We start from the raw sequence: 12,024 nt of genomic DNA, 5'->3' as shown, positions 1-12,024 counted from the left end.
ACAAATAACTAATGTTAGGGAAATCTATGTTTTGTAACACGTTTCTGATTTTTTTTTTTAAATATATTGGTCGATAGATCGGCGTTTCCGGATTATAAAAATAACCAGATATTTGTATTGGTATCGGCCTTAAAAATCCTTAATCAGTCGAGCTCTAATTACCAGAGAGAATCAGACTAAACTAAACATACTTGCTGTCTGGGAGTTCCAGGTGAACTCATGGAAGATTTTATTGTACGCTAGCTGTGTGGTGATGCCAGGCTTCAGATCAGTGGGTTGTGGGTCCAGAAGACTGACTTTTTCTCCAGCTTACTAGAAATATCACTCCCCTTACCCCTTACCCTTAAACCTCTCCCCTCTAAATCAGTGACAAAGAAGATAAAACAAAACAAAATATTGAAAATAAGAATTGACTGAAAAACGAGTGACATGAAACTCGTTTTGGTAAATGTGATTTTTCACAATCATAGACAGAAGATACAGACCAGATTTACCAGCATTGACTGTGTCAGCAGTGGGTCTATTTTACACCATCAAACTCAGATCAGCTTATAAATCAGTTCATTAAGCTCCTACTTACCATGAAAAGGCCACCGTGACCACAAAACAACCCACACTGTACCTATTTGTCTCTCCTCTCCATCTTAACCTCCTAACTCTCTCTCTCACACACACACACACACACACACACACACACACTTTTCTGTTTAATCAAAACAGTCCTGCCCTTCAACACATTTACAGGTCTCATAATGGGGGAGACTCACTACAGAGCCCGTCATTACGTGCACCATTAAAACACAGCAGCAGACTAATCTAGCGCTTCCATAAGGGACAACTAGCAGCAGCAGGAGGAACAGGAGGAGACGCCGTAGAGGACATGGGCGTGGAGAATGCTGCAGGAAGAACAGGATACAAAGGAAAGGAATGTAAAGAGGAGGAAGTTGAAAGAGGACTTGGAAGAATATGTAGATGAATAAGAAGAGGAGGAGAAGGGGGCTCTTGATGAGGAGGCGAGGATCAGCAGGAAGAACAGAAAGGATTGTCAGAGGGGTAGACGGAGCAAGGGATGCTGCAGGAGCAGCAGGTGAAACGTAAGAAAGAGCAGCAGGTGACACGGGACATGATGGGAGAAACAGCAGGAGGGCAAACATGGACAGGAGCAAAGGGATAAACAGTAGATGATGCTTGGGGAGGATATCAAGAAGGAGCAGGGATTTATGATTGAGGAGGAAGTGATGCTTTGAGGAAGAGCAGCAGGTGCAGAAATTAAACTGCAGCTGGAGATTACGCTTGGAGGAGCAGAAGCTGATGTTTGGGGATAACAAACAGAAGCAACAAGTGATTATTTGGAAGGAACACTAAAATAATCAATAGGTGATGCTCTGAGAGGAGCAGCAGGAGTGTTTGTGGAAAGACAAGTGATTCTTGGGACAAGCAGTAGGACCGTGTCAATGTTTCCTCCAGAAACGTTGTTTAGCTCGGTGGAACGTGTCTTTATTTGCGACAAGGGCTCGGCTGGGGCCTGTCACAGACTGATGGCAGCATTAATGTAGAGCCAAATTGTTTTCAGAACAGAATCATGGTCGAAATCGCAAAATTGAGAATTTAAAAGAGCTATAAGACAGATTCCATAGGGCCCTATATAGTAAGTCAATGCTAAAAGCTAACTGGGAGAATTGAGTTCTCCCATCGTGCTGCCCCACCTCAACTGCTTAAAAAAATATATTTTAAAAATGCATTAAACAATAATTCCTAGTGGCTTAGGCACAGTGCTTGCAATATCCCGGGGAAAACCCTGGAGATGCTTGGAGAGGAGTAGAAGAAAGAGCAGGCATGGTTGGTGATAGGCTGGCAGAGGATAAGGTGAATCTTTAGTAAGAGAAGAAGTAGAAGAGCAGGAGTCTAATTTGATGCTGGAAGGAGGAAGAACAGGAGGTGAAGATAAGGGAGAAGTAGCAGCAACAACAGTGATGCTTGGGGAGAAATGGCACAAGGAGCAACAGGTAATGTTTGTGTGTGTGAGTGAGGAGCAGCAGGAGCATCAGTCGGTAATGAAGTAGTACGAGCTCATAGTTGGTGAGGAGCAGCAAGAGAAGCAAGAGGTAATGCTTGGGGAGGAGTAAGAGAAGCAGGAGACAAATGTGAGGCCTGGAGCAAAGAAGTGACAGATGCTTGAAGAGAATTAACAGGAGCAGCAGTGGGTAATTCTTGGGGAAAAGCAGCAGCAGTGAGATATACTCAGACAGGAGCAGCAGCTGCAGGTGATGCTTGTGAAGAAGCAGGAGCTGATTCTGTGTGAAGAGTAGGATTGGGCTTTGAGAACCAGTTCCAACTTGGAACCGTTTCAAAAATTGTAATGGTTTAAAAAAAAAAAAAAAGATTATTGGTTCTAAATTTAACACGCGTAAGTTTTGGTTTCTGTAGCGACCACTGTACTTCCAGGCGCTCTAAAGTGTCGCTTTATTTTACATTGAAAAAGCTAAAACTGCAAATCGCTGTTCAATCAAAATACAATGTTCCTCTGATCTGTGAAATAAGCATGTGACCAGTTTTAACTCCACCCGCCAAAGGATCCAAATCGAGAATTGGTAAGAACCGGAATCAAAAGGAAGAATCTGAAGTGTTAAAATCAAAACGATGCCCAAACCTAGTGAGGAGCAGCAGGAGTATCAGCTGGTAGTGCGTTGGGAAAAGGAGCAAAGGTCACATACTTACGGGGGAGGTGATGCTGGGGAGGAGCGGGAGGAGGAGAAGCAAGGGAGCAGCTACATGTATGATTCACTTTGACGCTCCAGCTGAGCAGCAGCGAGTGTGTTTCTGGCACTACTACAGTGCACTATGGTTTGGTACTAAGACACCACACAATATGTGATACAGCATTAGAGGTGCATGATATATTAACCTAAAATCGTTATTGAAATATTGCGTTGTGCAATATTATATTGAAAGTGTCACAATAAGTATGCAATATTTTGTTTATTTCGTGGAGAGATGCGTCCCGTCCATTGGCTGTGTGGCAGAGTGATAGTGTAAATTAGGAAATAGAGAACAAAACGGAACGAATCATGAGTGCGTGATGCAATCCCAAAAAAACCTGTTGCAGTTAATACGCCAGAGCAAGCCAAACAAGCCTTGCTAGCGAGTGTTTTTGCTAGTGGCACAAAAGTACGACAAGAACTCAAAGAGATACTGAAATCGCCAATGCTAGAACGTCTTGTTGGGCCAAAGATATGATGTCCATCCACACAGTGGATAAAAAAGGCTTCAAGATGCTTCTGAACTAACTAGACACCCGGTACCAAATCCCATCCCGCATCTATTCCTCAGAAGGTAGCTATCCCACAACTTTATTAGGGTCGGATAGATTGAATATTTTTCACTCACGATCAACCTGTGGTCCAGCCACACTACCGAGACGTATATAAGTCTCACTGCACTATATTGGTATGAATCGTAATATTCATAATCAGTATCACCTTTTGTCAGTGCAACCCTATACAGCATAAACATGTCATGGGAGCATTACAAAGTTCAATTAGATCATGGGTGCATACCTGATATGATTTAAACGTTCATAATAATTCAATGCTTTATGATTAATGTGTGTAATTTGGAATAAACAGTTTAATGCCATTTCATGCTTGGTATTATTTTGCATGTGTTTTCTGTTCCTCTGGATTATTAAAGGACACTTAAATGATTGTATACTTGTAGAATAAACAACATTTTCAGAAGAGCATTGAGAAGCAGTAGCCATTAAAGCCTGCAGGTTACCTTTTCTTATTACAGTAATGTGGGCTGTGACTCACGGGCCATCAGACTGTCTTCAACCTCCAATAAGACACAGTTGCATTTCTGTACTGTCAAAAATTCCACATCTTAAAAGGTCAATTAACCCTCATATCAAACCCCACACAAAGAAAAAAAAAAAACCTTTGCAAAAGGGTCCGGAAAATCGGAAACATTTCCAAGATAAGTTTCATTTCACATTGGGGAACGTTTACACAATATGAATTTCGAAAGCGTATTTTTTAATAGTGAATTTATTTGTGTGGAAATACACATAAACAATCATGGTTTGGTTAAACGTATGCCCATTTAATTGGCTTGCACAAGTGCACTGTCTGGGCCAAACGACTGCATGATTTCAGGTAAGTTTTGATTATATATATATATATATATATATATATATATATATATATATATATTATATGTCATAAATTATATGTCATTCTGTTATATTTCAGTTAACCAGCAGATATAAGTAGGCTACACAATTTATAACTTGATAACACCTTATGCTAGTTTTGTTGGCAAGCTGTTACTTTGTCTGATGTACCTTGATTGAGCATATGAATTCATCTATTTCCATTCATATTGGAAAAAAATAACTTATAATTATTTGTTCACCTTAAACCCTAGGTTTGCACACAGCCCTGCTCGATTTCTCCAAAGTAAATTTCCCCTGCTGAACCTAGATATCCAACTCATCACCTCTAACATTTCACATTGTATTAGACAGATTCATGGATTTATTGGGCAAATTATTGGATTCTGTCTTCTTATACATGGTATAAAACAGCCTGACCTCTTTATATTCATTTTATTTCCGTTATTTCTCATTAATTTCCACCTAGGCTATTCCCCATGCATTACCAATAATTCCAATGGAAAGTTTCCACTTTGAAAATTCCCGAAATTTTCAACCCTACCCCGAACACGCCCTGATGAACAAGAAAACTTCCTAACAATCCCCAGCAGTCACTTAGGCTAAATATCACATTAAGTTTCAGTTTGAAAGTAGTCTACAGAGCAAGGATACACAAAGTTAAACTGTAACCTAAGTAAGTATAGCAAGAATAGAGTCATGAAAAAACAGGTCAGTGGACAGGACAGCTTTAACCACAGTTAAATTAATTCGAGCTTCCATTTCCATCTGAACAGTGAAATATGCCCCCTCTTTGCACACCTACCTTCCAAGGCGCACACCGAAGTCATCGCACAGAGAAGCACCGCAAACCAAGTGGCCCGCATTGTCAAAATGACTCCCCGCCTGTCTTCACCCATTATCCAGCTGACAATAAAAAAATCCCACAAGAAACACGCTGTTTTCCTCTGGTGAACTGTCACATCTCAGCCCTCTGAGTGTGTGTGGGTGTGTATGTGTGTGTGTGCGCTGCACCGGCAGACTCAGCGGGGATTGAAGCGGATACACTGCTGGTGGATCTCCCCTCTCTCGACTCTCGCACCTTTCTGTCCAATCAGGAGACAGTATGGCGGATCGTAAACCAATCACCCGTTCTTTTCCACCTGACCCAGGCTGAATGCCCAATGGTCAGGTTTCTCCCTCGCTCCAGCATGGTGTCTATTGTGAAGGGACAGCGACACCCAGCGTTCACACGGCAGAACAGCCCCCCCCCCGGGACTTGTGCAGGTGGGAATGGCTCGTTCCTTTATGACAGATTATAGTTATGGTCTATAAGCACGCACGGTGCAGTAACATCATTTGTAATTGGTAAGGTATACATCCAAAACTGACAAGTTAACGATGAATGATGGACGTTTGACAACTTACTACCCAAGTCCATCAAAAAAATCTACTATACTTCATATAGGTGCCTGTAGGCTATATATACTCTCTAACGGGAGTGATATTGTGCATTGTCAAGCCACAATTACACAGTATCGCTTTTAAAGGCACAAAAATAATTCCACATTATCACTAGCCTTCACACACTTACATAACTGCAATATATAGGGTTATGGTGTTACAGTTGACTTAATGGGAATATGTGAACATAGAATTTTAATTTCTAATTGCTTAAATTAGTTGAGCTGCTCTATAATCTTTCCATGCAACTGCAGAGGTACCACCTTGGGGTATAAGTACCCCTGGTCGGGAATCAGTGTTCAGGTCCCCTTAAAATTAACAACAAACGCAGTGCCATATATTGTATATTCTGTCCTACATTCTAGAAACCTTATACACACTGGTGCCCCATGATATGCAGCTAGTGCTTTTTTTTAACCCCTGCCCCTCAGACAGCCCCATTGCCTGTGCAGATGTATCATGGGTGTTGAAAGCATGTTGAAACAGAGCAATAATGTGTACCACATATGGTGCATGTGGAATGTGTCATTGCAATTATATTACACAGCTATCAACTAGTAAGCACTCCCATAGCCAGACACTGCAACACATGAGCATCTCCAGATTATTGGAATTTATTCTCTCTGACTTTTAGCTACACGAGATTAACACGCAAGTGTTGTTGTTCATAATCACCACCACCATTAAAGCCCTGTTCTTTGTGTGTATGGCCTACACACACACACACACACACACACACACACACACACACACACAGTATGGTTTAGCCACACATACTGCATGTTCACACCTTTCCTGAGTGACTTCCTCTCAGTACTATGTTTGATTGACTTTGGTTAGTTTTGCAGTACCTGTTCGGCAGGAAAATTTATTGTATTATTCTTATATGCCTTTTTCACAGCAGACATTTTGATAAGTCACAGCAAGAAAACCTTTGAAGACCTCAGCTCTGCCTCACACCAAACTTCTACCTGAGAGCTCTAATCAGCCCGTGTAAGAGAAAACACCTGTCACGGTTTGTCAGCTCTTTAATTAGTTAACCTCCAAGTCTATAAGACCAACTTTAACCCTTTAACACCAAATCCTCTTTTGGAGTTGGTCCATTAAAATGAAAACAAAAGAGCTTTTTTTGACCATGAAACGTGTGCGATACAACGTGTGCGAAAAAGTGTGAACATGCAGTATGTGTGGCTGAAACATACTGCATGTGTGTAGGCCCTACACACACAGAACAGGACTTTAATGGTGGTGGTTTAAGACATGAGATTTTCATGGATTAATTACACCATAGGACTGCTCTGGATTGGGGGTTCTTTTTTGAAAGTGACCACAATGACGCCAGAAAATATTTATCATACACATGATGCATGTTCACATCTATCCAACTTTCAATACATCCAAGCAGCCAGTGAAAGTTCTTTATATTCCCAGCCTCCCCCAGGATGAACAGTGGGCAATGGTAAAAGGTTAATTACTTACATGAAGCAGTATTTCCTACTAGGTGACATTTAGTTCTGTTTCTTTGAGAATGTCATTATAAAACTGATTGTTTCTGACTCAGCCTTTGGTGCATCAGCGATCCCTGGCTCCATGTTACCTTACATGAAAAAGATTTAAATGGGCTCCGATGTAGTTAGGTATATACAGATTTTAAGTTCAGGGAAAAAGAGATGATCTGTATTGGAATGGTACTCGGTAGGTACTATCAGATACTCTGAGTAGAGGTATGGGAATTGGTATCAGGATAGATATTGTAGGTGCATTCCTAGTAGGTAGTATGCTAAAGTTTTTTTGGCCCTCTGCAACAACAATCTAAAAGTTTCAATGACAACTGCAGTTTGTAAACTACAAACGTTTTCAACCTACAATGGCCTCGGATCAATTTGCTCTTGAAGCTTCTCGTCTCCTTCATCTCCTGCAGCTTCCTGTTTCTGACACTGTGTCTATAAAGGGAAAAAAGTTGCTAAACAACACAACAATAAATGTATCATTGCCGTGACACTGCATTTTCAAGCCCATTCAATCTATTGAAGTCTTTCAACACATTTCCCTTGTCAATAGCTTTCATGACACTAATCCATATACCACGACAACAATCATCTTTATTCATTGGCTATTGCATCCTTGTACACATTGACCAGTATCTTAAAGAGTTGTGTATATGTCTGTGTGTAAGTGAAAAGCAGACAAAGAGCGGGAGATGCTTCTTATCTTAGAGCCAGCAGTTGGAGGCGTTTGAAATTGGTTAAGAAAATTAGCCACGTCTACAAGAAAACACATTAGCACTGAATCTGTTTCTTTTCAAACCACAGATGAAACCCAAAAATCGATTCTAGACCTGCAAGCTGCTACATGAGCAGAACAATTATGTTTAAGCCGTCTCCAGAGTTACATTTCTTATATTTGTTCAGCAAGAGTTTTGGCACCTTTTGTTCAAAGGTAACTCCCACCAGGGGGATTCAAAATGTTGGTCATGGACAGACAGCTCAGCTCAGAGTGCTGAGAGTCGATACATCTTCTTCATGTCTAGACAAAGAAAATCAACAGTGTTGTAGACTGTGGCTGCTACACGTGTCCTCCCAGCTGTCCTCCCACATCTCAGTAAAACTCAGACTCCACCTTTGCCTCCACATCATTCACAATTACAGAAAAAGACACATTTCGGGAAAGACCCGTGATGCAAAAAAAGAGTGAATTCGGATGGATGTTCAGATCGGGTCTTCTCGATACGATACTGATGTTGAGAAATTAAACATTTAAGACCTTTCCAGCATTCAAAGACTGAAATGTGTAGTGAACTCTTTGTGTATGTGCCTGCTGCTCTGCTTTATTCTGTTGTGTGCGTCAGGAAAATAAATCATTCATTAACTCGAAACTCCCTCACTGGTGCAGGATTGTTATCCCCACACACAACACATGGCCCCGTTTTTTCTCCAGCAGGGCCCCATGAGGCTTATCAGTGCCGGTTACAAAGAGTTATATGTTTATTTATAGCTGCCATGCAGCTGGCAAGTTGAGTTTTTATAGAAAACGAGCAAAGTCAGGGACTGAGTCGTGACTAAATCCACGGGCCACAGAGCATCAGGCACAGACATTTTGACAAGAGCAACTGGTGTTTGGTCATATCTCTATGGCTAATGGATATATACTTAGATACAGTACATGTTTGTAAAGTTGTATCAGACTTCACAATGAGTGGAACATAGAGGCCTTAAATGGGTACTCCAGTGATTTAGTTTTGCACTTGTGCAAGAGACTATTAAACAAGAGTCTATGCTGGTGGTTCTATGAGTACTTGGGCACAGTGGCGCTTTGAGCTAATGGAGAACATCAGCAAAATAACATGCTTGAAATGACGATGCTAACATACTGAATGATGCCCAGCAGATGGAATATTTACCATGTTCATAATTTTAGTATACCTTTATGTACAGCTGAGGCTGGTGGGAATGACATTAGTTTAACAGATATTTGGTCATAAACCCAAGTATTAGACACATTTAAACTTTGACCTGATGCACCAGATGAACAGGTAAGCAATCACCAAAATAATACGAATGAATCCTGCAGGTAACATGGCAATCCCTCTGACAGATGTTGAGATGTTTCAGTCTGGATCAAAGTGGTGGTCCAACAGATGGACCAAGATTGCCATCCCAAGATATATCCTGACTTTTATTCCCTAACAATGGGTCAAGCTCCGTAAACACTAGATCCTATATTTTGCCGTAATTGCAACTCCAATTATTTTGTTTGATCCTCCCTGCCTGGTAAACACCCACGTCTTTCAAATCTGATGCCCCCAGTTTTTTTCTGTTACAAAATTCTAACCTTCAAGCCCAAGCTGATGACATCCCTATGACATCCTCAGGCTTATTTTCTCAAACACTAGAAAGCTCCATCCAGAGCCACAGAGAACTTTATACAATTTTGATGTGTAAAATTGGTGGAGTGCCCTTTTAAATAAAGCTCTAAAGATTGTGCATGGCAAAATCCACTGCCACAATCAAACCACGTTTAATGAATGAAATGTGTGATTAAATATACTAATGAATAAAAATCAGCTCAATACACAACCCCAGTGTGTGCAAATGTGTGTATGTGCAAGAGACTTATGTGAATCAGGAGTCCAATATGTATCAGTATAGTAGTGTAGACGGAAAGAAAGGCATGCTGAGTAAATTATGTATCACCAGGTAAATGGATACATGTTGTCAATATTCTGCACATATCCTGTACTGTACGCACAAGACCTTTGTTTTCTTATTGATGCTTTTTTGTTTGTTTAAATATGCAGTTACAAAACCTGGCAAAAGGGTCACAAATGTTAAACGTACTCGGGGCGATGTCTGCTGTCAAAAAATGTAAACAAAGGGTGTAATAAGTGCTTTGGTTTGACCTACTGTACTGTTTATCAACCACTGTGTTGCTTCTAAGACTCAATTTAAAGTTACTAAACGCGGGCGTGCGTTCAACAAGGAGTTCTCTTTCCAAATTACTGCGTCATGAAATGTTCTCCGTGGAGATTTTTGTGGTTATTGCGACCACAAGTGTCGGAACAATGTGCAGTTTTCTGTCTTCACTGCACGATAAATTATAGGATTTAAGGAACCTGCTTGTCTGTGCTTGTTTACAAAAGCTTTGATGACACTGCTTGTATTCTTAAGAAGGTGACGAGTTGTTAAAAAGGTGGTCATTTCCCTTTTGGTTTGGGTGTTCATTAAAACTGAGGTAAAGTCTTGCAATCACAACATCTCATACAGTACTGTGTGATAATTTATCTGCAATATTTTAAACAAATCCTATTGAACGTATCTATTTATGCCAACACACACCAAAACATCTGGACGACTACATCCCAGATTATGGGGAGATTCATTGCCAATATAGTATTACACTGTACATTCATGGCGCAATATGATGCCAGTCTTTTTGCTAATGTACACAAACATTTACAACTTGCACAATGTTTGTTAAGGTCAACCTTGACTCCAAAAAAAATAAAAAAATAAGCCTTGTTGAATGCACCACACATCAGGGAACCAAACTTTTCTTTTCACTGAGCTGTGCCGCCTGCCGACTGGAACCTGGAGCTAAATGGATCTGATAAAGTGTCAATAAACCATTATCAATATCCCCATCATCATTTTCATCACAAACAGTCATCATTCTCTTTGTCTTCTTTGCCTTCCTCATCTCCGTCTTCTTCCAACAATCCATTGAAACCAGCTCAACAAACTGAATCCCACCCGAACTAAGACACATTAAAACTGAGCAAAACTAAATAAAGAAAATTGTCACTCTCAGTTTTGCTCCTCTTGGTCAAATAAAATGTCGTCCATTAATTCCCCAAGATGTCTTTTTCATATTTTTGGCAAATTTACCTTCCAAGCCCCCCACCCCCCACGCCCCCCATCAAACCCCTTTTTGTCTGTCGCGTGGTTCAGCCCTCCTCTAGACTTAGAGTCTGATTTGAGGCAGCTGCGGTCCATCATCGCTGATGCAGCAGAATGGTCAATGGGAGCAGGAGTAGGAGGCCACAGATGCGTGTTTGAGACGTGGCTGTGCCTTTGACTCGGTTGTTGTCTGGCGAGTAGGCGTACAATCCCGGTCTGTTCCGAGGACACAGACCACCTACGCACATCCCGCTTCCTGAACCGCTAATGTCGTCACCTACAGCGGCAGAAACAGATGAGAAGGAGATGAGTTTTACTTTTTTTTTGCCAAGAAATATGTCATCTTCAATTGCTCCTGATAACTTTTCCGTTTGTATGTGCTTACTGAGTAGGGAGGATTTGATCTACAGTACATGAATGAAATCAATGGTTTAGTGACATTTATTATTTATTAGTTATGACCATTCATACAGTGGAATATGTGCATGAATGTGGGAGACTGCTGACTTTGTATAAGGCAAAAAATATAACAGAATGGACAATATGTTCCATTTAAAACATATTAACACTAGAAAGTACTTTCCGTCCAAATATTAGAAAGGGACCCACTTGCATCCTGAAAGTCCACATCATTGCCCTCCAGCGCATTTTTCAGCCTGTTGCTCATGATTTTGAGTTGCATGATCTGTTGCCTTATGGTCATGTCCGGCTTTGTAATGTCAAGCTCTACTTCTGGGTTATTGATCTGATTGGCCAAGCCATCACCCATCACCTCTGGAAGGTACCTGATTGGAGGACAAGAGGGAAAGGGGAAGAATGTGTGGCAACATAGTTAGGGCAGTTCTTAAAACAAAAAGCAATATATGGGAGATGATCTGGTTCATAAATGGATAATTTTTCTACTATTTTGTTTACTTAAAAACATGTGCAAGCACAAACTTAGTTAATCTGCACAGCTTTGCTCAATTGTGCATCAGATACAACTCGTACAAGCACACACACATGCTTGTGCCT

General features: G+C 40.8%; 2 protein-coding genes across 2 annotated transcripts in view; both read right to left on the bottom strand.

Annotated features, from left to right (window-relative positions):
• The window catches only part of LOC116695270 (ephrin type-B receptor 1), a 96,038-nt gene extending 90,786 nt beyond the window's left edge, over positions 1 to 5,252 (bottom strand). Inside the window, exon 1 of the mRNA XM_032525401.1 lies at positions 4,977 to 5,252. Within this exon, the coding sequence (XP_032381292.1) occupies positions 4,977 to 5,070 (94 nt within the window). The 5' untranslated portion in view covers positions 5,071 to 5,252. The remainder of the gene's footprint in view (positions 1 to 4,976) is intronic.
• Positions 5,253 to 7,696: 2,444 nt separating this feature from the next.
• Positions 7,697 to 12,024, bottom strand: part of LOC116695273 (glypican-1) — a 37,373-nt gene continuing 33,045 nt past the window's right edge. Inside the window, exons 9-10 of the mRNA XM_032525404.1 lie at positions 11,620 to 11,795; positions 7,697 to 11,287 (exon numbers count right to left, since the gene is read on the bottom strand). Of these exons, the coding sequence (XP_032381295.1) occupies positions 11,106 to 11,287; positions 11,620 to 11,795 (358 nt within the window). The 3' untranslated portion in view covers positions 7,697 to 11,105. The remainder of the gene's footprint in view (positions 11,288 to 11,619; positions 11,796 to 12,024) is intronic.

This window comes from Etheostoma spectabile, chromosome 9, assembly GCF_008692095.1.
Source record: "Etheostoma spectabile isolate EspeVRDwgs_2016 chromosome 9, UIUC_Espe_1.0, whole genome shotgun sequence".
Lineage (NCBI taxonomy): Eukaryota > Metazoa > Chordata > Actinopteri > Perciformes > Percidae > Etheostoma > Etheostoma spectabile.
This window is presented reverse-complemented; position numbering and strand designations above follow the sequence as displayed.